At 47.3% G+C, this 24594-nt stretch overlaps 1 protein-coding gene across 4 annotated transcripts in view; it reads left to right on the forward strand.

The window, feature by feature from the left end:
* Tbc1d8 (TBC1 domain family member 8) overlaps window positions 1-24594 on the forward strand; it is a 112845-nt gene that overhangs the window by 73760 nt on the left and 14491 nt on the right. For all 4 annotated transcript variants that reach the window (XM_015499671.2, XM_015499672.2, XM_048810256.1 and 1 more), the window contains exons 4-11: window positions 235-463; window positions 3210-3450; window positions 11758-11965; window positions 13911-14108; window positions 14662-14835; window positions 16208-16358; window positions 19099-19313; window positions 20770-20887. In XM_015499671.2, the coding sequence (XP_015355157.1) occupies window positions 235-463; window positions 3210-3450; window positions 11758-11965; window positions 13911-14108; window positions 14662-14835; window positions 16208-16358; window positions 19099-19313; window positions 20770-20887 (1534 nt within the window). The remainder of the gene's footprint in view (window positions 1-234; window positions 464-3209; window positions 3451-11757; window positions 11966-13910; window positions 14109-14661; window positions 14836-16207; window positions 16359-19098; window positions 19314-20769; window positions 20888-24594) is intronic.

Below are 24594 nucleotides of genomic sequence, written 5' to 3' on the forward strand. Positions count from 1 at the left end.
GACAAGTGAGAGTCTTGTCCTTGGGTTTTGTAACCTCATGATGGTTAATTGATCCCTGCTGCTTTTTTCTGGCGGAGGTTCTTTCTGGGTAGTGGACAGGGGTGGGTGTCCTGGAACTGGCACAGATTCCTCAAGTGCCTGAGTGCATCCGCCCTTCCTCTTCCTGTCCTTTCCCCTCTCTCCTTCCCTTTACCCAGCTCCCTGGATAAAGGCCCCCATCTTTCTGTGTCTCAGGCTCTGATTGCTGAGGAGACCAGCAGCAGGCTCGCTGAGCAGGAGGAGGAGCCTGAGAAGTTCAGAGAAGCACTGGTGAAGTTCGAGGCCAGGTTCAACTTCCCCGAGGCAGAGAAGCTGGTCACCTACTATTCTTGCTGCTGCTGGAAGGGCCGGGTGCCCCGCCAAGGCTGGCTGTACCTCAGCATCAACCACCTCTGCTTCTACTCCTTCTTCCTGGGCAAGGAACGTAAGTGAGGCCGGTCCCGGCATCTGCAGCAATTTGGTCCTTCAAGATAAACTTGGCCCTGGGGATGCTTGGCATGGCTCCTCAGAGAAGCCATTAAAGGTTACATTCACAACAAAAAATTTAAGTGGATGGTTGAGATGACAGCAGGTGATACTGGATTAATTTCCAAATGACTTGTGCAGATAATTGAGTTTAATTATACATGCTGCAACTGGGGAGCTTGATTTTTGAGACAATTCATTTTTCAGCTGCCTTTGGAAGCATATCTTTGTAGCTTACTTTAAATAGCTACAGAAGGGCTTTTACTAACATCGATCACGTGGAAAATACAGTATCATATCTGATGGCTGAGTATTTCTAAAAGAATAGAAAGTATTCTTGTGTCTTTTTTTTTAATAGTTGTAGATGGACACAATACCATTATTTTATTTATTTATCTTTACATGGTGCTGAGGATTGAACACATGCTAGGCAAGCACTCTGCCACTGACCTGCAGCCCTAGCCCTATTCCTCCTTCTTACTGCAGAAGGACATCTTTTAAAATTTGCAGCCTTGAACATTATAACTGCTGGAAATATAGTCACAGAATTGTTTACCTGGGTCACCTGAGAACCAGAAAGAATTGATGGACATGTCACCTGTTTAGCTAGCAATGTCTTAGGTGACAGCATTCCCACAGGGAAAAGCTAGGCCACACATGTCAGTTGTGCGTTCAAAGCTTAAAAAGCCATTGCCATGGAAACTGCTTTCAGGGCCAGGTGTTTCCCACGCCTGTGCTGGGGGGACAGATGCTGCACACACACGTGGCACCAGAGGGAGGCCTCCTCTGAATGTCTGCTGAGGCCAGCTTCCTGCGCGTGCTGTTTTCTCTTTCTGTCCCACCAGCCTTGGTTCGGATGCTTGGGACCCCACCCCATGTGCACAGTCCTTTCCTGACCTTGCTTGCAATGGGCTCTGGCCTAATCTTGGCCATCCTTACTTTGTTCTTTCTGAAATGCTTTTCAAAATGAGCTCCCTGCTTCTCCCTGTCTTCAGACTCAGCCCGTTTGGAAACTCCTGTTTGTCCTTCAAAACCCAATTCAGCTTGGCCCCTCCATGATGCCTTCCTTGGGCCCCACATAAATGATACCATATCTGTGTTTCTCTGCTGGGTTCCATCAAGTTGGTGGTTGCTTGTTTGTAGGTTGGTTGCTCCTGCTTGTGCTTCTTAAATTTCGGGCTCTTCTCCAAGCCGTCACGTAATGAGCTGACGTTGACAGTGCAGAGTCCGTGAGTGCAGGTGTGAGACCAGAAAGAGCTGGGAAAGCGTATTCTCAGGCCCGATATAGAAATGAGGCCGTTTAAAATTCTAAAAGCACTGAAAATGGTGCTGCTAAATAAATGGAGAGAAATGTTAGAAATATGACATTCCTTCCCACTTTGACTTGAAAAGGAAATGAATTATTTTTGGACACTAATGATTGTCACTAAACCTAATCATGTTAGGATGATGATATTTGGAAAAAATTAATGAATTCTAATATTTAATCATGTTTTCCAACTTAGTTCTCTCTCTTTGATGAGTCAGCTATCAGATGCAAGACTTTATCTTCTCCCCCTTTCCTCTGCATTAGCCCACTACCCATTACTTTATCAAAAATAGTTCTGGGAATAGAATATTTAAGAATGTATTATCTGGGGTCTGGGTTCTAGCTCAGTGGTGAAGCACTTGCCTCATATGTATGAGGCCCTGGGTTTGATCCTCAGCACCATATAAAAAAATAAATGAATAGATAATAAAGGTATTGTGTCCATCTACAACTAAAAATATTTAAAATTGTATTACTGTACAATATTACTTTATTATTATTTGTAGAACTGAGGATTGAACCCAGGGCTCTCAACTTTTGAGCCCCCTTTTTTAAAAAAAGTTTTTTTTTTGTTTTTGTTTTTTTTGAGAGAGGGTCTTGCTAATTTGTCTCAAACTTGGGATCCTCTGCCTCCCGAGTCCCTGGGATTATAGGTGTGTGCCACGGCACCTGGCTAATTTTCTGGCAGTGCTGGGAATCAAACCCAAGGGCTTCACACATGCTAGGCAAGCGCTCTAGTACTGAGCCACATTTCAGCACCTACTTTCTTTTTCTTAAAAGATAGTCTTTCTTTGTTGCCCAAACTCTTTGGCTGGCCTGAAATTCCCGGGCTCAAGCCTCCCACCTGCCTCGGGATCCTGGGTAGCTGGCAGGTACACACTCTATGCCTGACTGTGCTGTATTACTTTAGAATTTTATAAAAACTGCTTGTACTGTCTTCACAGCACAACAGAAGTCATCTGACACAGACTACATGTCAACCTGTTTCCGTAAAGGAGATCATGAATAATCCTTTTTCACACTCCTTTTTCCTATACCTTGATCTGTGAATGCTGCTTTGAAACTAGAGTTTGTGCTGAGAAACTTTTGCATGACTGTTTAAATATTTTTGAAGATGCATGCTGTTGGTATCCCAAAATGATGTTCCTTGAAAGTACACAGTAGCCGGCAACCTGGGAGAGTTCATTTTATTTTTAAGAAAACCATTGGCACGTGAGCTGGGTTTCCACCAGCAGCTGTCAGGCAGTTCTGTGCTCCTCTCCCCTGTGCTGGCTTCGAAGACGTTTGCAATTTAGCTTCAATGAAAAAATAAGACTTTGGCTTGTTACTTGCTGATGCATTCCAGTTTGGCTCAAATTTTATGGTGCAATCTGAATTTGCATCTTTTCTCTTTCAGTTAAACTTGTCATCCCTTGGGTTGATATCCAGAAATTGGAAAGGACATCCAATGTCTTTCTGACGGACACCATCCGAATCACCACGCAGAATAAGGAGCGCGACTTCTCCATGTTTCTGAACCTGAATGAGGTCTTTAAGATCATGGAGCAGCTGGCAGATGTGACGCTCCGGAGACTGCTGGATAATGAAGCCTTTGACCTGGACCCCGATCTGCAGGAGCCAAGCCAGATCACCAAGAGGTACAGCTTCAGTCCCATGGTGTCCTTCAACTGTGTGGCCTTTTCATGTGCTTTGGTTGGCCTAGATTTTGAGGTCTTTACCCTGTGTCCCCAGGGCATTGGTTCCAAGCCTCTGTGGATGCTCAAGTTTCTTTGATAAAATGGCAAAGGCATAGTATTTGCATTGGAATCTTTTTTTTTTTTTTTTTTGTGGTGCTGGGGATTGAACCCAGGGTTGGCAAGGGCCGAACCACTGAGCTACACCACAGCCCTCATCTTTTCATATTAAATCACTTGAAATTATTTTGATACTTTTGTCATCAATAGAATAAGCCAGTATTCTTTACAATTTGACCCAGGTCAACACCAGTCCTGGAGATTCTTAGGGTAGTTGCTTACCATGTCACTTTAAGGAATTCAGCTTTATCTTCAGAAGTTCAAAACATGGTGTTTGAGCTGGACATTGATTTCAGGTTTGTGGATCATAACTGGGTAACTAACTGCAGTACTGATATCAAGGTGAACTGTTATGAAAGGTCCTTAGAGAAATGAGCAACCATAGAGTGCTGTTCTGGCTAAAGTTTTTTGATATAGTTACAGAATCACTACTGATCTGAGACTGCTAGTCATTATAATGGGAACATCATCATTTTCAGGTTGCAGTTCAGTGGCATTAGGTACTTCCGCACTGGCACATGACCTTTCTCACTGCCCATTCCAGAGCTCTTCTTACTTGGTAAAACTAAAACTCTACCTACTAGACACTAACTGCCTGCTCACCCTTCCCCAGCCCCTGACGACACTCATTCCTACTGTCTGTGAAATCGACTGGATCTCTTGCACAAGTAGACAGCATTCAACTTTTTCCTTGGGCTTATTTCACTTAATATAATGTCTTCAAGGTTCATCTCTGTCATAGCATGTGTCCGAATTTCTTTCCTTTCCAGGGCTGAAAAATAATCCGTTGTATGTGTTCACCATATGGTGTTGATCCCCTCATCTGCGCGTGCACACTTAGGTTGGTTTCGCTTCTTGACTGCTGGGAATGATGCTGCAGAGAGCGTGGGCATGGCACTAATTTCTCTGACGCCTGCTTTCAATTCTCTGGAGTATTTTTTTTACACAGAAGTGGAATTGCCAGATCAAGTATTTCTATTTTTAATTTTTAAAGACACGTTAGTCATTTACTTTACAAAATGTTTATCTGTTTTAACATTCCTGCCCCCCCCCCGCTTTTTTTTTTTAATTGACGTTTCTTGAAACTATTCCAGGAGATGAGGAAAACACTGGCTATATTGCTTCTGCTTGTGAGGCGGTTCAGTCCTACAGCATCTGAGAGTCTTTGCAGGGCCATCAGCAGAATCTCGTGATTTTTCTGAGCTGCATTACGTGGGCTAGATGACATGATGACAGATCGAGCATCCTTAATCTGAAAATTTGAAATGTTCTGGAATCTAATTTTGGAGCATTTTTTATTTCGATTTTTGAATTGGGGATACTCAACTGGTAAAGTCACCTAAATCTTGTAAAATCTGAAAAACTCTGAAATTTGAAACTCTCCTGGTCCCAAGCATTTTGAATAAGCTCGACTCAACCTGCAGTGAGTTCATTCAAAGCTGTAAGGTCTAGTGTTTAGTGTTAATACAAAGAATCACTTTAAAAACAGAAGATCTCTTATTCCCTAAACACATGCACTTTCTTTGGAACGTGGCGGGGGAGGGGTGCGTCTTCCTAATTAGTGGTCCATGAACAGCAGCCATGCTTAGCGTTTAGTGTATTCAGAAAGACCTCAGATCCCTTCCAGCTCTGCATGTTTATTTCAAACTGATCATGTGTTGCCCCAAGTGAGCAAAAAGAAAAAAAAAATGAAATGTTCTTGGTGGATTTCTTTTTGTTTTTTCAAAATTGGTAAGATTCAAATGAATTCCACATGGTTTGGGGTCACCTCTGATGATGTGATGGTTCTTTTGGAAGATGGAGTGTTTCTTGGTGTCATTTCCTTATGAAAGAGACTCTTGGGGCTCTGACATTTAGTTTTGATTCCTAATCCCAAGGGCTCATGTCCCTCTTGGCTCCAGGACCCCTAATATGGTCTACACCTGAGACAACCCAGTATGGTGGCAGCCATGCTGTCCTGTGTGTTTTCCTGTGTCCCTGAGATAGTTGGTATCCAAGTCCTTTGACTCCAGCTGACAAAGCTCTGGTAAAAATGAAAAGGCACACACATTAGCAGCCTGAGAAAGCGAGTTTGGGGTGTACGCATAATGAGGCTCACACCCACCGCTAGTTAAAGCCTGATCCTTTCCTGTGCTAGTGTCAGGCGTGGGAGGCCAGCTGACAGCTGACGGCCAGTGTGTGCTGGTGGCCCCACAGGCAGCAGGATTCAGGTGATGTCCTCGCCATTGTTGAAGCTCCACTTCAGGTGTGGCATTTTGGGTTTGGGGCAAAGTGAGGAAAAAAGGAGAAGATGGACGATCTGTAGCACCTCACTCCCTTCTGGCAAATCACGTGTTTTGGAAGGAAGATGGTCGGTGCTGGCAGTCTTCATTCTCGTTGCAGAACTCAGGGTAATTCCACAAGGCTGCCCCAACCTCCCCCCACTTTCTACTCTGGGTTCTGTTAGAGAAAAGGACACAAAGGTTCTCGGAGTGCCCACCGGTACCCAGGGCTGACCCTGGGGCTCGGAGTGGGATTCTGGCCCTCAGCTGTCAACCCCCGGGTCAGTGACTTCCTCCCAAAGCAGAGCCCTGTGCTGGTTCTCCTCTGCAGCCGTTGTCATGGTGACGCTGGTTTAAACAGGTAATGACAGTCCATGTGGCCTCCTGCCAGGAGAGCCCAGGTCGCCAAGTTTAGGAAAACAGGCTCTTCGTGCTCAGGGTGCAGCAGACATGCTGGAATGCCCCCCAGGCCCTCTGTGGCTGGTCCCCTTTCACTTTCCGTCCCAGATAACAGCTTTCAAATAGTGCCCGTGGGGCCACGGACTAGATAAGGCAGCATCTGATGTCCCATCAGTCACCATTGTCCCTTGGTCACTCCAATGGGACTTATGGACCAGGACAGAGCATGGCACATACATGCAGGGGATTGAGAGCATGAGCTGGTGTGTCATTGTCCTGGGATGGGACAAGGGAGAGCTGCAGGCTCAGGGCTCATCCGCTGCCCATAGTACAAAGTGATCTGGCCCCGGGCTTCTCAGGTTGTCATCCCAGAGCACAGGTGGCAGAGGGACCGAGGGGAGGGGTTGGGGAATAAGTGGATTGATCCTGATGTTTCTAAACAAAACATATCCTGAAGCTGGAACGGTGGGTGGAATGAGATGCCCAGCTGTCTTGGGGGAGGAGGTGTGGAGGTGATAATCCTCCTGAATCTGCTTTCATCTGTTCCGACTGGCTGGAAATGCTGGAGGAAACTCAGTGTGGTGAGTGGAAACTTCCCCACAGTAAACCTTCTCTCTGTCGGTGTGTAAGGCGGGCAGTGGCCGCCAGGGGTGAGTGTCCTCAGCAGTGCACCCTCATCCCTGGCTGTCAGGTTTTGCACCCCACTTTAGTCTTCCCCCGCCTACCCATCCCCTTTCCTGCCAGTCTCCTTGGCCCCTCCCTCACCAGCCATGTCCTCTTCTATCTGGCTGTTGTGAACATGAGCAGTAAGACACCTCTGGGGCCCCTGAGCCCTGCCAGCCCCACCTCTCGGGGGAAGGCCGCATCTCCCCCACCACAGCTCTGAAGCTGCTGGGGGTCTGCTCAGGTGCTCGTCTCTGGGGAAGGGTGGCTGGAAGATTACGAAGACGGAACCTTTGTACGGATTCTGTGTAGTCAGCTTTGGGTCCCTGTGACCAAAATGCCTAACAAGAGCAGCTTAGGGGAGGAAAAGGGTATTGGGGCTCATGATTTCAGAAGTGTCAATGCATAGATGGCCAAGTCCATTGTTCTGGGCCTAAGATGAGGCAGCACATCATGGCAAAAGGGTGTCATGGAGAAGGACTGCTCTGTTGTTAGCACGTGGGAAGCATGGCCAGATGGAAGAGGCCGTGCCTAGTGGGGGACAAAGGAGAATGGCAGGAAGGTGGGAAAGGGACACAGGGAACATGTACCCTTCCAGGGCAGCCCAAAGTGACCCACCTCTTCCAGTCAGGCCCCACCTGCCCACACTTACCTCCCAGTTAGTCCATTCAAAGTAGGAGGGGCTGAATAGGTCACAGCTGTCACAATCTAATCATTTCACCTCTGAATGTTCCTGCTTTGACAGGAGATTTGGAGGGTGGGTACACCTCATATCTAGACCACAGCAGATGCTCTATGTTGTCAAGGTCCTGGTCTCTTCAAGGTGTGGATGGGATTTCCAAAGTAATTGAGGGGGCTCTGGTGTCCTTGGAGGCCACCTTCACATGGCACCCATTGTCTGAGGGTAGGTGAGCATTGTGTCCCATCCTGCAAGTGGTCCTGGGCTCCCCGCCGTGTGCTGTACAAGGGGGCACATGGCAGCAGCATCCTGCCATCTGCCATCACAGGAAAGACGTTTCGAGCCACACACATTTGATAAATGAGACTCTTTTGTGCCGACTAGGACTCTGAGGAACACCACGTGTGGCTGGGCTTTCTGCCTGTTTCTGGATTGCTTATCCTTGGCATTTCCCAGGGTTCAAGTGCACAGTGCATGAATTTGGGGTGGGTACATAATTAAGAGCCACTGGAAGAACCTCTGTGTGTCCCGTAGGAAGCAGTCTGACCTCAGAGGACCTCTGGCCCTCCCTTATTCCAGAAGGGCAGGGGTGGTGGCTCAGCTATCTCATCTAGTGTGCAAATGGGAAATACTTAAATGCTGATCTAACAGGGGAGGTGACCTGCCCCAGCCTGCAGCACAGCCTGAGTTCTGGGAAGCATTTGGCCTCCACGCAGCCTTAGGCAGACATATAGCAGGCTCACGTATGTGCACCGAGCCCAGAGATGAAGTGAGAGTTGGCATGTAAGACCCAGATGGAGTTCTTCCTAAATGCATTCTTTAAGGTTGATGGAAGAAGATAAAGGAAACCTGTTTTCTATTCATGTTTACCTATACCATTGGGGACAAATTGTCTGGATTTGTAGAAAAACAAGTGAATTATCTAAGTTTATTGGGTCTGAAGTCTTAGAAATTAAACTTGGGGTTTTGAAAGGTATTCATAGTAGTCTAGAACTTCCTGCATATTGGCATGTGAGATTATATGTATTAATTTTAGCATCAACAAACTTGCAGTTGTTTCTTCACATTCTGATCAGCACTTTTTTTTTTTTCTTTTTTGGTACTGGGGATTGAACTCGGGGGCACTCGACCCCTGAGCCACATCCCCAGCCCTATTTTGGATTTTATTTAGAGACAGGGTCTCACTGAATTGCTTAGCGCCTCACTTTTGCTGAGGCTGACTTTAAACTTGTGATCCTCCTGTCTCAGCCTCCTGAGCCACTGAGATTACAGGCTCATCCAGTGGTGTGTGCTAAGTCAGGGTGGTTTGTGGCACCTTCTAGTGCTGGTTTCAGCTGAAGCTCTCCTGGTGTGACAGCTTTGTCCTGTGCACACAGCAGCACTGCAGGCACCAGGCTACAGCTGCTCTGTCCTCTGGGGGTGCCTCTAAGATCTGTCAGCTCCACCTTCTCAGTGTTGGGGCGTGGGCTTGTCTATGGAGGAGAAGCAGAGGCTGTAAGTACAGAAGGTCTGAGAGGCAAGTTGTGGCTAGCGAGCTTGGGTTTCAGAAAAGGGAATTGATACATTCAGCATCAAAACTACCACCTGCCTGGGAACTTAAAGGGTGGTCTCTGGTCTCCACGAAGAGCTGCTTTCTCGCCAGGTCACTGTTTCACTTCACTTGTGCTAGAAATGTCACTATGTGTATCCCACATGCTTAGTAAGTGGCAGCAGATTGCTTTCTACAGAAAGGGGAAGAAAGCAGGTTGTAAGTTCTTCTTCTGCTTTCTTTTTTGTATTGGAGGTTTCTGGTCTCTGGTTACCAAATGTGCCCAGAGGGACAGTGGACACTGGGTGTGTAGAACACCCAGCTGCCCCGAGGACACAGAGAGGCCCAGGAACCAAGCTGGTAGCTGAGGCGGCAGGGGCACTGGAAAGGAAGCTGCCGTCCTCAGGAGGCCTCAGGTTCCTGAACACCTCGCTCTTCACTTCAGGACTCGGGTGGCAGCAGATAGGAGCCCCCCTGCCCCTCTAGCTCAGGTCGAGCTGCCGGCTTTGTGCTGATGACTTCTTCAAGTGCCACTTCACGCTATGTGCTCCACCATCTCCTGAGGGGAAAGGGAACTGTCCCCCGAGGGAGGAATTCATTGGTGCCAGAAGCGCATCTTATCTGTAAGACGTGTGAAGGAGTAGCCTCCACTGTACTTCCCTTAAAGCCATGTGGCCAGTGTGTTTTGGGGACAACATAAATAAATTTAAATAATCCAATTCACTTTATTTGGATTATTTAAATTTATTTTAAATGGATACATAAAAACATAAGAATTGTACGTGTGTATACGAAATCCTCTGGTGTTTGAATTCTTCTATACGTTGTGTGAAGTTTAAGTCAGGCCAAGCATAACTTTCTCCTCAAACATCATTTCTTTAGGGTGAAAAAAATCAGAATCCTTTCGTCTAGCTTTTGAAGTGCAGGGCGTGGGGTTGGTACCTGTGGTCCCCTGCTCTGCTCCCGCACACCTGGACTTCCTGCCCCTTCTCTGACTCGAAACCACTGGTCATCCTCTCCCCAGGCCCTGTTCCCACCGTTCTACCCTCGCCTGCTATGAGGGCAACTTTTTCAGATTTAAATGTAAATGTGCTGGATGTGATGGCTCTCAGGGACTTAGGGGTCATCCTGAGGGACCTCGCCTTCTGTTCTTGCAGCGTGTGAACTGCTCCTTGGTGCTCCTCTGGAGAAAAGGCAGGCTCCATATTTTTTTTTAATTGCAATGTGTGATCTTTATTTATTGATTTTATTTATATATGACAGCGGAATGCATTACAGTTCTTATTACACATATAGAGCACAATTTTTCATATCTCTGGTTGTATACAAAGTATATTCACACCAATTCATGTCTTCATACCTGTACTTTGGATAATAATGATCATCACATTCAACCATCATTAATAACCTCATGCCCCTCCCTCCCTTCCCCCTCCAACCCCTCTGCCCTATCTAGAGTTCCTCTGTTCCTCCCATGCTCCCCCTCCCTACCCCACTATGAATCAGCCTCCTTATATCAGAGAAAACATTCGGCATTTGGTTTTTGGGGATTGGATAACTTCACTTAGCATTATCTTCTCTAACTCCATCCACTTACCTGCAAATGCTATGATTTTATTCTCGTTTTTGCTGAGTAGTATTCCATTGTGTGTGTGTGTATATATATATATATATATATCTCACATTTTTTTATCCAGTCATCGCCTCCATTTTTGATAGTCACATATGAACAATTAGCCCTTTTGGAGGGTGCTGTTCAGGTTTGTACAGTATCCAGGGGACCCTGTAGTCATCACCACAGCAATGTGACATTTTCTTATCCCCTAAAGAAGCCTCATGTTCATGAGCAACCACTCCTTATTTTCCTTTCTGTCGAATCCTGTGTTGACATTTCCTATAAATGGAATCCGGCAACACGTGGTCTTTCTGTGTCTGACTTCTTTCCTTCAGCCTAAGGTTCCCAAGCTCCTTCCATTCATTCTTTCCTGTGATGGCTGAGTAATATCTACCCTGTTTTAGGGGAGGTACCACATTTTATTTATCCATTCATCAGCTGGTGGACATTTGGGTAGTTTCCACCTTTTGGCTGTGAATAATGCTGCTGTGAATATTTGGGTGCAATTCATGGACGTAAGTTCTCAGTTCTGTTAGGCATGCTCACCCAGGAGGAGGTTTTCCAGGTAGGCAGTGAGTCCACTCTAGCCTCTGTGGGTTCTGGCTGTTTGCCAGGGTGCATGCATCATGTGACCTTCCCACTGGCATCATGTGAGCGCTCCAGTTTCCCCGCCTCTTCACCGACACCTGTTACACTTATCATCTGACTTTTCCACACTTGGATTTTCTGCCATTTTTGTGGTAATTCTCAAAGTTACTCAAACCGGGAAGGAGTTCATGGAATTCTTCCTGGTGGGGACAGTGTGCCCTGCTCCTGGTACTTGCTCAGAAGGTTGGCTATGAATCTGGATGGCTGTGGGGCTGACAGGCTCTGGAGGGGTGTGACATTTTTTTTTTCCAGTCACTAAACTGTCAAGCTGTGCAGTGAGTTCAAAAGTGTCTTTCTTTTCAGTCTTGTTTCTGCTCATTTTTCCACCTCTTTTTGATCTCTCCCCACCTGTCCCCAGGGACCTGGAGGCCAGAGCACAGAACGAGTTCTTCCGAGCCTTCTTCCGGCTGCCAAGAAAGGAGAAGCTGCGTGCTGTGGTGGACTGCTCCCTCTGGACACCCTTCAGTCGCTGCCACACTGCGGGGCGGATGTTTGCCTCTGACAGCTACATCTGCTTTGCCAGCAGAGAAGATGGCTGCTGCCATGTTGTCCTTCCGCTCCGAGAGGTAGACCCTGCCTCTCACCTCTTGACCTACTGTGCACCTCTGAGGCGGCCTTTTGTCATTTGAACCCGTGTCATGGAGTCTATTTTCTGTTGCTAAAACGAAAACAAAATGCTTAATGCTGGGCACGCTTACTAACCAAAAAAAAAAAAAAAATTAAAAACAAAAGAAAAACCTTATTTAGCCCCCAGTCCTGAGGTTCAAGAAGGTGGTGCCAGGTCAACTCCACTGAGGACCTCATGGTGGACAGTATCCCAGAGGCAGGATGATCACATGGTAAGACAGAAAATATCACATGGTAAGACAGGAAGCCAGAAAATGGGGAGGGACCATTCTGTTATAACAGCCCCTCCTGTGGGAACTAACCAGGTCCCCTATCCCTTCTGAGAGCTGTTTCCTACTAGGTCTTCCTCTTAGAGGTTCCACCACCTTTTAATACTGCCCCATGGGGGACCAAGCTTTCAACACAAGAACTTTTGGGGGACACACTCAAGCCGTATCATAGCCAGAGCAACTTGGGCTGTGAGATGGGGAACAGGGAGTGGGGACGTTTGCACTGTCTCACCTTCTAAAGATGGATATCTAGATGACCAGGCTTTAGGAGGGAAGAAGACCTGAATTACACCCTTACCCATTTGGCCATTGTTTTTCCTGCTGTTACTATGCCAACCTGGAAGTTGCCTAGAAGTGATGGGGAAAAAGAGCATACTCCAACCTCCACATTATTGATGAAGCTGTTATTAAAAAGTACATGCCTAGTAATTAAAGCTTTTCCAACAGCTCTTAGGAAGGGATCCTCCCCTTTTGTTGCCAAAAAAGGAAAAAAGAAAAAGGCAAACTATAAAAGCTTCACCTTTTGAAAATACATGGCAAATTGTTTGGCTTTCATACTCTCCTGGAACTTTAGTTAAAAACTTAAAAATGCTTCCTTTTATGAGGCTCCAGTCCCTCCCATGGGGCTATGCTTCTCTTGTTGGAAATGGGAGGGTGGGCAACCTGAGTTGACTGCTACATCCAAGCCACTCAGTCCTTGGCTTCAGGCATCTCTGCTGAGATGGTGCCACAGCTGCCGTACACATCAAGACCTCTGGGTCTTGCTTCCTGTAGCATAGGTCCTGAGCCTGATTCTTTTTTTCTTTTTAAATATTTATTTTTTAGTTGTAGTTGGATACAATACCTCAGTTTCGTTTATTTATTTTTATTGGTGCTGAGGATCAAACCCAGGGCCCTGCACATGTGAGGCGAGCGCTCTACCGCTGAGCCACAACCCCAGCCCCTGAGCCTGATTCTTTAGAAAACTTTTTTTCCTTCATATGATTTCCCACCACCATGATATTATTATTCTGCAGTAGATGTCTTCATTTTGCAAGTATTATTATCAGTGGAGCAAGAAATCCACAAGATGACTTCTATAGTAAAAAATAAATAAATAAATACTTTTGATAACATGCATAGCATAAAATTTACCTTCTAACCATTTTGTAAGTAGACTCATACAGCATGTCACTTTGTGACTTGTTTATTCCATTACATAATGTCCTTAAGATTCATCCACCTTGTAGCATATGTTAGAATTCCCTTCTGTTTGAAGGCTGAATAATATTCCATGGTAGCCTGCACCATGGTTTGCTTATCCATTCCTCTGTCCCTGGAGGTTGGGCTGCTTCCACCTTTTGGTGATTGTGACAGATGCTTCCTTGTACACTTTTAAACCTTGGCACCAGGTCCTTATTGCCATTGTTCTATCTTAGGATAATTTATGAGCATGTACGTGGAGGCCTGCCTCCCTTTTTTTTCAGTACTTCTGTGTCTTTAAGACAGTTTTTTTGTTAGTGTGTTGCAATCATACGTAACGGTGAGAGGCGTTGTTACCTACTTGTACGTGCACAGAACGCATGGTCAGCTTCATTCTCAGCACCTCCCCTTTGTGCGCCACTTTTTGCACCAGGTAGTGAGTATCGAGAAGATGGAGGACACCAGTCTGCTGCCCAACCCCATCATTGTGAGCATCAGGAGCAAGATGGCCTTCCAGTTCATCGAGCTCAAGGACAGAGAGAACTTGGTGGAGGGCCTGCTTGAGAGACTGAAACAGGTCCACGCCAACCACCCTGTGCACTATGACACCTCAGCCAGTGACGAGGACATGGTAGGAGCATGCAGCATGGTGGCTTTTCCTGACGTGACAGTCCCTCTCTCACACCCCTGGGGCAATGGGCTCCAAGCGCATGTGTAGAAAGGTGACCATTCGCGTGTGAGGAAGAATGTGTTGGAGATGACTGGTCTCCGGTGGCCAGGGGCATCAATCTGGTGTCACCTTTGGTGTGCTGGGTGTCCTGCGTGGGCATTACATAGGACAGGGGCTGCTGGGAGTGCCCCACAGCTTGTAGGGTTGAGCGGGTGCCCCCCGATTTGTGGGGCTGGTGGTTTGCTGCCTAGGTTGGTGTCGGGCTGGAGGGACTGTCGGGCGCCCTCCTTCCTCACAGGTTGCGGGGTGCTGCCACACCCTGGGTGGGAACAGATATAACCTGCTGAGAAAGGTGCTCCATCATCCTTATGGTGGGATGGCTGCAGAAACGGACCTGGGTCTGCCAGGGCCTCACCTTCTAGAACTTTCTTTGAAATATATTTTTAAAAATGCATTTTTAATTAATACCTAATGATGGTGTATGTTTTCCTCTCCTGTTTTTTTGGCTGGACAGACGTCACCTGTGTTTTACTCGACAAGCTTGTGCAGTGGCCACAAGTTTGGGGATCTCGAAATAGTGTCCTCTCAGAGCAGTGAGGAGCATGAAGACGAGAGCTCACCTCTGCACCCCGGGCCCCTGACCGCTGTCTTCCAGCAGTCGGGCAGCCAGAGCCCCGACTCCCATCTGGTGGGTGAGGCCGCTCTGGCCTGCTGTGCCACTGGTGGCTGGGCAGTGACCACCACGGTGGGTGCGACACCTTGAGCACCAGCTCCCGAGGAGTAGGGTAGAGAGGTGGCCAGTGGCCTGGGGCAGCACGTGCTCCTCTTCCGTCTTCTCCTCATGGGCATAAGATTCGAGGGTCCCTTGAGGGCTCAGGCAGCGGGGTCCCTAGGTCCTCCAGTGGCTCTGTGCTGTCTTGCTGTGTGGGCTTGGGCAGCTGGCCATGCTGGCTCTGTGGGTTTCCACAACAGGCCTTGCTCCCTCCAGCCAGTAGCACCCGTGAACTTCACATCACAGGATCCCACTGTGTGTCCTCGGGGACAAAGGATCGCCTGTCCTCTAAATACTAAAATTATTTTTGCTACATTTATAGTTTTTTCTTTATATGGAAAATGTGAGGCAAAGAGACTCCAATTTGGTAAATAGACTACAAAAGGCACTTAAGAGACTATAGCACTGGCAATGTCACAACCATGGGGACCAGGTGGGGCTGCAGACTTCATTACCCCACGTGGCTTCTCTGTCACCGAGGCTCCTGTGTAATCATTGTTAATTTTATTTATCCACACTGAACCTTTTCATTTGCTTTATATATATTATATATATATATATTGATATATGTCTGCATATTTACATAACAATAAATATGTCAATAGATAAATTATTTCTTAAATTCATAAACAATTTCCTAAGTGCAGGAAAATATTAGGCTTATGTGTTTCTCCCATTACTGGAGAATGCAGATTATTAAAAGCACTTGTAAATATCTTATTTAAAAGCCCTAACCATTCCTGCCCTCAAGGGATAAAATGTTTTCAGTCATCTAGAGAAATAGTGTCTGTCTTATTTCTGATACTGAGAGCAATCTTTTTAGGTTTCCATTTTCCTCCTGGCTGTCAGGGAGCTCAGGGCAAATTGTGATGCCTCTTGCTCCCCCGTGACCTGAGCTGGCCTGTGTTTGAGCAGTTGCCTTCATCATCTCAGTACCCCAGGGTTCCCTAATGTCCCCCAGTCCACCATCCTCCTGTCTGACCTGTGCTACTTTAGTATTTGTGTGGGTGTATTTTATTTATTTATTTGGTACCAGGGATTGAACTCAGGCACTCGACCACTGAGCCACATCCCCAGCCCTATTTTGTATTTATTTAGAGACAGGGTCGCACTGAGTTGCTTAGGGCCTTGCTATTGCTGAGGCTGGCTTTGACCCTACGAGCCTCCCAAGCTTCCGAAAACGGGTGTAGCTTCCTGCCACCCAAGATCCCCAGTAGGTAGAGGCCTTGTTTTCTCCACAAGTTGAGGATGGGCTTCTTTGTACATTTACAAGTGTTTTCTTTTCCAGTCCAGGGAACAGATCAAAATAAGCCTGTGGAGTGACCACTTTGTGGAGTACGGCAGGACCGTGTGTATGTTCCGCACAGAGAAGATCCGGAAGCTGGTAGCCATGGGGATCCCTGAGTCCCTACGCGGAAAGCTCTGGCTCCTTTTTTCAGGTAAGTGTCTTGAGGTCACATGTTGTTTTTGGAGTAGACCTGGGAACACCTCGTGTAAGCCGTGTAGGGTGGGCAGTGCCACCCATCTTGGGTCAGCCGTGTACCTGGGACCCTTCCTGGGTCAGCTGTGAGACCCAGTCGAGGCCCGAGACTCTGGGCGGCAGTGCTCTTCCACAAGGCCCAGGCAAAAGCCATCTTCTGTCCTTTAAGAGAGACTTTGCAGTTCTGTCCTTAGTGCTGAGAATCTGTCAAGGAAATCTGGAGTGAAGTCGCTTTAGGACACGAACTCTGAAGTGGGCTACATAAGAGCCCAGAGCTGTCAGCGCCATGGTGTTGAATAAACCCCTCTGGGCCGTTTCTCTTCGTCCTTCCTCTGTCGAAATATGTGGCATCCAATGAGGCAGGTCTCCCTTCTGTCCATTTCCTCCTCCTCCACCACTTGACACACGTGGAGATGGCCTCCTCTGGCTGAGGCCCCTAGGCAGCATCTGGGAGTCCATCAGGATGTTGTTGATGGATGGGCTGAGACGGGGCCAGACTTCTCTGGGGACTTGCAGGGCAGGCATTCGTCTGCATCCGCCATGAGCAGGTCCATCCTACTGGGCAAAGCATCTGGCGCCCAGGGGCAGGAGGGGAAGGCCCTGCCAGCCAGTGGGGTCTGCTGTGCCTTCAGGGTGCAGCGGGGGCATGTGAGGCCCCCTCCCGAGATGACCCAGCAGGGCCCCCGGTGGTGGGCCCGGGGACCTGCCCCCTCCTCACTTGCTCTCCTGGGCTGGAGCCTTCCCTCCGTCCGCCTCTTGCTAGCATCCCTACCCTGCTCGCTCTCCTCTCCTCCTGTCTCCCCTCCCCTTTCCTGCCCCAGACACCCAGATAGGTTTCGAGGTCTCTGCCCACTGCGTGCCGTTGGACTGTTGGGCACGCATCTGGCACTGTCTGTTGTCCTCCTTGCTGAGTCATCACCCCTCATGCCTCCCAGCTGGTTTCTGCGACTGCCTACCAGAGTTGTGCCACTAAAATCTTTCCTTTTTAAAGTTACCTTTAAATTTATCTTAAATTTGATATAAGTTCTGTGTAGTATATTCACTCTACAGTGGATAGCTGATGCAGTGGTTCACACCTATAATCCCAGCTATTTAGGAGGCTGAGGCATGTGATCCTCATGGATCACAAATAAGAGGCCAGCCTCAGCAAACTTAGTAAGATCCTGTCTCAAAAATGGTTGAGCTTAGGGCTGGGGTTATAGCTCAGTGGCAGAATGCTTGCCTAGCGTGTGTGAGGCACTGGGTTCAATCCTCAGCACCACTAAAAGAAATAAAAACTAAAAGTATTGTGTCTATTTACAACTAAAAATATTTTTAAAAAATGGTTGAGGAAGTAGCTTGCCTAACATGTTGTCCCTAGCACAACACATACACACACACGTACACACACACAGTGTATATTTATAGTGGAAAAATAACAGATAGAGGAATAAAGAAACAGCAGCATTACTTACAATCCCAGCATCTGAAGCTGCCACCTATTAATGCCCCTGCTCTGTATCCTCTGGGTCTTTAATATACCTACACAGGCACACAGTTTTCACATAGGGCTGTATTTTCAGATCTCGATATGGGGCACTGGAGCATCAATTCATGAAGGACTATCTTCTTAGGGATGGGAGGTTTCCTTTGTGGAGGGAGGATTGCTGTAGTTCAGGGAACCGGGTGTCTGTAGCGGGTGTTGCCTGTGAGCGCAGGGAATGATGGGAATCGTCAGGCCTGGGAGGGTGAGGAAGGGAAGGCATTTTCACTAAACCTAGTCAGAATTTAAAACCATACACATCAGCTAAGGCAGAACTGGGTGCATTTCTGTTCCCTTTGCCCTCAGAGCCCCACCTTGCTTCCAGCCCCAGGGCCAGAGTGCAGCGGAAACCAGGGATGCCCTGGTGCAGGTGGATGAGTGGGTGGAGGAGCCCTGACACTCTGAGGAGTCCTGCAGCCCTTAAAGCCACCTGCCCACTAGAGGTCTGGCTCAGGAGATGTTGTGTTTGCTTGCCCCGCCCAGCTTTCCATCTTTTGAGGTTCCTGCAGGCAGCTTGCTGGTTTCTTTGGAATTGTGTGCTTTGCACGTGGGTGCTTAAAACTTTGTTAAATTAATCTGTGAAAATTGTGTGTGCATCCATATATATGCTCTTCCTGTTACCAAGGAGTACCGCTTATTACAAGCATTTTAATAAAGTAATTTTCTTCAAACCCAGGGCCTCGCACATGCTCTGCACGCACTACTACTGAGCCCTGCCTCTAGCCCTAAAGTTGTTCTTTTTTTTTTGGTACCTCGGATTGAACCCAGGGGCGCCAAATTCCCAGCCACCTCCCAAGCTCCTTTAAATATTTTATTAGAGACAGGGTCTCAGTGAGTTGCTTAGGGCCTCGCTAAGTAGCTGAGGCTGGGTTTGAACTTGTGGTCCTCCTGCCTCAGCCTCCTGAGTCTCTGGGATTACAGGCACTGTGCCACTGCAGCTGGCCTAAGGTTTTTCAAATATGAGCTTTTTCCCCCGCCTCCTTACATAAGGTTCTTTTTAGAAAAGACTTCTTTTCCCCTGTTTATTTTTTGCTTTTGGACTAGGCCACGTGACAGCAGTGATGTCTTTGTGTGTGCTCTCAAGGTATGTTATGGCCCTCACCAAGCAGCAAGACCCCACTGGGGTCCCCCGACAGGTCGTCATTTCTCCTTGAAACATTGCTTCTCGCACCTCCAGATGCTGTGACGGACCTCGCCTCACACCCCGGCTACTATGGGAATCTGGTGGAGGAGTCCCTGGGACGGTGCTGCCTGGTGACCGAGGAGATCGAGCGGGACCTGCACCGCTCCCTGCCCGAGCACCCTGCCTTCCAGAACGAGACCGGAATCGCAGCCTTGAGGAGGGTCCTGACAGCCTACGCCCACCGGAACCCCAAGATTGGCTACTGCCAGGTGAAGTGGGGGTGCCGAGCACAGAGGCCTTCAGTCTGTATCTGGTCAACCAACCTGGGGCTTCTGTTCTGTTCTCAGCCATCTAGTCCTGGCGACTGTCCTGTGAAGGCACAGTCCTTGGTCCCTTCCCTGAAAGAATGTGCCCAAAAAGGGCCGAAAGAAAGCATCCGTGTCTAGTCACACTGCAGATAATTTGAGACTTTAAAATTCCTCCACTGTCCCCCCCTTCCCCCTCTCCAGGGGCAGGGCAGTGCCTTTTGGGGTTTTTTTCTTTTTTTTTTTTTTGGTATCAGGATTGAATCCAGGTGCACTTAACTACCGAACGACATCCCCAGACCTTTTTATTTTTTTATTTTAGAAAGGGTCTAGCTAAGTTGCTTAGGCTGGCTTTGAATTGCAGTCATCTTGCTTCAGCCTCCAGAGCTGCTGGGATTGTGGGCGTGTGCCACTGTGTCAGGCAGGCCAATGCCACCTTTACGGCCCCTTCAGACCCAGCCAAGAAGAGAAGGGGCTAATGGAACTTCTAGACTTCTACAGAAATCATAGGGGTTATTTGAAATGGTCATGCAAATTGGGAATAGATGGTCAGGGCAGATATCTTTGCTTCAGGAAATGTGAATGGGGGTAGGAGGAACACCTTGCCTTTTCCTGATTGGAAGGCTGTAGACAACAAACTCAAAAAGAAAGAAATGTAAACAGCAGAAACCCAACATAAGATTGGATTAGAGAGGCTTTTGACTTTTAAAAATTTAAGATTTTACATTTCATTTTCCTGTAAGTAAGCAAAATTGATGGGTAAATGCAGTTTTATGTGTCTGTCTGTCTGTCTGTCTGAACATAGAATAGCTGGATTTGATTTAACCCCACATCACAGCTAAATCCAGCATTACCAGGTGGGGGACAGGGACCAAATGGTGCCCAGTTGCTCAACTGAGTGTTTCTTGTGAAAGAATGTCACACCATGGTCATTCCATGCCCCATGTGTCAGTATGGTTGGGGCACACTGGGTCTCTCCCCCTAAAATCTTTACTCTTGTGGACCATTTGGGCTCATGTGGGTTTTTTGTTTGTTTGTTTTGTTTTTTTTGTAGTGGGGATTGGACTCAGGTGAACTTTCCCACTGAGCCACATCCCCAGCCTTATTTTGTATTTTATAGAGACAGGGTCTTGCTGAGTTCCTTAGCGCCTCGCTGTTGCTGAGGCTGGCTTTGAACTCGGGGATCCTCCTGCGTCAGCCTCCCGAGCAACTGGAATCATAGGCATGTGTTACTGCACCCAGTGGTCTCATGTTTTGTTTTGTTTTTTTTTTGTAGTGCTCGGGGGGAACCCAGGCCCTCACACATGGTAGGCAGGTGCTCTGCCACTGAGCTACACCCCCAGCCCTGGGCGGGTGGGTTTCTAATCTCGCGGCATCCCGTGGCCTGTTCTGTGACGGCCTGTCCTCTGGCCTTCCACAGTCCATGAACATCCTGACCTCTGTGCTGCTGCTGTATGCCAAGGAGGAGGAGGCCTTCTGGTTGCTGGTGGCTGTATGTGAGCGGATGCTGCCTGATTACTTCAACCACCGAGTGATCGGTAAGCCATCTCCCTTCCTGCTCCTCTGGTCTGGGGAGGAAGGACAGCCTGCGCAGGCGGCCATCCTCAGCCCCGTTCATGAGATCCCTCTGGGCCGCTCAGCGGCACTGCACAAACACAGCTTACTCCTGAATTTGCAAAATTAACTTGGGGAATTCTCTACCCAGGTCCTCTAGTGAAATAAGGTAACTGGAATTAGTTCCTGTTAGAAATACCTGTGGAGTTTGGATCAAAAACACATGATTTTAAGTGGGAAGCTGAATTTACAAGAAGGAAAGGAAAGTTCTTTGGCCCAAAGAGCAAGTCACAGTGTACAATGAGAGTGGGTTTCACTCATGCAGTGGCCTAGAAAGGGAGGAGGTGCTCCCTTGGCCACCAGGGGAGCTGGGTGGAGGAGTCCTCTGTTCCCTTAGAGAAGAGGTGGGTGGGATGGTGCCCAAGATCCTTGAGACCCACACTTAACACACATCCCCACTTAAATAAGGAGATTGTAAGCAAGTTAGTCTGTTGCTGCCTGACTGATACAAGTCAATTTTTTGTTGTTATAACTAAACACCAGAGGCAGCTACTTATGAAGTAAGTGGCCCACAGTTTTGGAGGTTTAAGGGCATGGTGCCATGTCAGCTCAGTTGTGGTAAGGGCCCCGTGGGGGATGGTAATGACAGGAGCGTATGTCAGCAAATAGTCACGTCTCAAACCAGGAAGCAGAGCTGGCTGGGGCCAGGCTTGCTCCTGAATAACAGCCCTCTTGTGAGGATGACCAAAGGGTCAGAATCCCCAGTGACCTAAGGGCCTCCCACTCGGCCCGCCTCTTAAAGGTGCTTCCACCTCCTAATCCCACCTGTGCACCAAGCCTTTAGCACCTGGCCTTTGTGGGGAGGGGGACAGAGTTAAGCCACATTAGACCACAGCAGGGATCTAGGCTAAACTGTAGTCCTGCACTCAGAGCCTCTGACTTGTTGGTCACAGTCTGAAAGTGTCCATTTCTGTGGTCTAGCAGCCTCCTAGTGGGAAAAGCAAAACTGTTTGGGGTAGGTGGTACTCTTCAGGACACTATTTAGTGTCCAGGTGAGAGACAGACATAGCCTAAAATTATGGTCACAGTTTGGGAACAGAAGAAACAAAAGAGCTGACAGACAGAACTTGGCAGCTGACAGGACACCGGGGGCAAGACAGGAAGAACATACTTTGGAAAACTGTATCCTAAGAACCAAAAGATGTGAGGACTTCTGGGGTGGTGGCGGGGTGTGTGTGGTCCCCGGTAGGGAGGTTGGGGCCAGTGGCCATCTTCCGTGGCTGGGTGGCTAGTTGCTGTGCTTCCTTTGCACTTCATGTCGTGGAGGCAGCGTAATGGACAGAGTACGAGGAAGAAAGAGAACTTGGGTGTCACCACTGCTGGTTGGTGAGAGTTGCTGGGACTGCTCCTTTTCAGTGATCTGCTAGACTCTCGGTGATAGTGTGTGACCCTGCCTCAAGACAGGGTGGGACATTCTGTCACCTCCAGGAAGTATCCTCTTCCCTTCCCTGCCTCAGGCAAGGCTTGGTACTGTTCGGTCACCATAGTTCTGTCACCATAGTACCCCTGAAGGTTTCTAGTACCTCGCCTTTAAGAGGGAGACAAATAATAACAGCAACCAATTCACAGCAAAGGATAACCAGCCTTAAACCAGACAGACAGCTCCTACTATGAGGATGTGTCAGTTATTGCCTACAGTAAAAGCAAGTTTACACAGGGGTGTACAATTTCAGAGGGTGGACAAAGAACAGAAGTGGTGTAGGATGTGATGTTTAAGAGGAAGGAGAAGAGAAGATAGAAATAAAAAATTATGGGAAGAGTGAGAGGGAATAATAGAGGTTGGATGTTAGGAGAAAAGAGAATCAAGGGAAACAGATAAGTGAGAGGAAAAGTACATATAAAACAAAAATTGAAAAAATAATTAGAAATAGGTAAGAAGAATACAAAACAAAACTGAAATATATTATTCAGACATTCTAGTCCTCAGTAAACTGTTGCATGAAAAATAATTGATTTCAAAAATGGTAGAAATGTGAGAAAAGTAAAAAGAAAAAAAGATCTTGATGAAACATTGAACTATTGTTTGTGTTGGAGTTCAAAACATTCTCAGCTTCTCTTCTCAGGGTGAGGTGGGTTGTGGGGAGTATGATGCTTGTTCCCCATCAGGGTGGGGCTGTGGGGGTGAGAGGGCTAGCCCTGGAGGAGGAACTCTTGGATGCAGGCTGTAGGCCAGGTGTGCTCTAGTCTCTTTGCTGAATGCTAGTTGGTCTGGAGATTTTAAGTCAGTGCACCTCCAGAGTCCAGCAATTGCCAGTCCACACTGGAAGAATGCACCCCAGAAGTCTCCTCTGGGTTCCACTTGTGTGGTGGAGGAGCCTATCTTTAGCCCACTAAGTTGCCTGCAGACCCCACGATTCCTGGTCTCTGATTCAATTTCCAAACTCAAACTCTCCCACTCAGCCCTTTCAAATTCCTGGTCAGGCGCTTCTCTCCCAGTCTGTCCTGCAAGCAGCTGGATTGGAAGGGGATGGGGAAGCCAGGTGGGTTTCCACAACCAGTGTTCCCCCGTGTAAACCTCTCTCCGTGCTTGATTTTCTCCTGGTCACTTAGGCACACACTCTGTCACGCATCGTAGGTTTGCCCAGCTTGTTTTTGGAGCCAGATTTGGGTCTGGCCAGACTGATTTCCGTCACCATAGATGAACGCAGCCTGCTCTTGAACTTTGGACCAGTGTGATAATGGAGAATGAACTCTACTCCGGCTCCCTTCACACAGCATAGTCTTTGACAGGTGTCCACCTTCATGGTACACTGATAGTTTGTTCCCCTGTCACTGAGTACTGTGTCACTACATTCATACCATACTTTACTGTCTAGTCACCTGTAGATAGGTGTTTGAGTTGCTTTCAGCTTGGGGCTGTGATAAAGTTGCAATGAACATTTGTGTAGAAGTCTTTGTAAATACATATTGTTAGTTTTCTTGGATACTTATTTAACCTGAGAGCAGAATTGCTGAGTTGTAGGTTAGATGCATGTTGGAACAAGAAACTGTCAGTTTTTGAAGAGGATTTAATATATTCATAGATCTCATATCAACTGTATATGAGTGTCCCAGTTGCTCTGTGTCCTTGCTGATACTTGGGATTATCTTTTTAATTTTAGCCATGCTAGTGGGTTGGAAGTAGTATTTTTCATGATGGTTTTAGTTTGCTTTTCTCTTATTATTCATGATTTTTAGGATATTTCTCTGTGCTTATTGACCATTTATTGCTTTTGAGTGTTCAGCTCTTTAGCTTACCAAAAAGCAAATTGGTGGGCTGGGGTTGTGGTTCAGAGATAGAGCCTAGCATTCATGAGGCACTGGATTTGATCCTCAGCACCTTAAAATTAATTAAAGGTATTGTGTCCACCTACAACTAAAAGATAAATCTTTGTAGGAAACAAAAAGCAAATTGGTTGTTGTCTTAAGTTGCAGGAATTCTTTTTCTGGATGCGAGACTTTTGTCAGGTTTATATTTTGCAAGTGTTATCACCAAGTTTGACACTTAAATTTTCATTTTATTAGTGGTGTTTTTTATGAACATCAGGGTTTTTGTGTTGTTTTTGCTGGAGTTCAGTTTATGGTTGTTTTTATACTTAGTGTTTTTAATGTCCTAAGAAATATATTTCTTCCTGTATTTTCTTCTAGCAGT

The sequence above is a fragment of the Marmota marmota genome, unplaced genomic scaffold (genome assembly GCF_001458135.2).
Source record: "Marmota marmota marmota unplaced genomic scaffold, marMar, whole genome shotgun sequence".
Classification (NCBI taxonomy): Eukaryota; Metazoa; Chordata; class Mammalia; order Rodentia; family Sciuridae; genus Marmota; species Marmota marmota.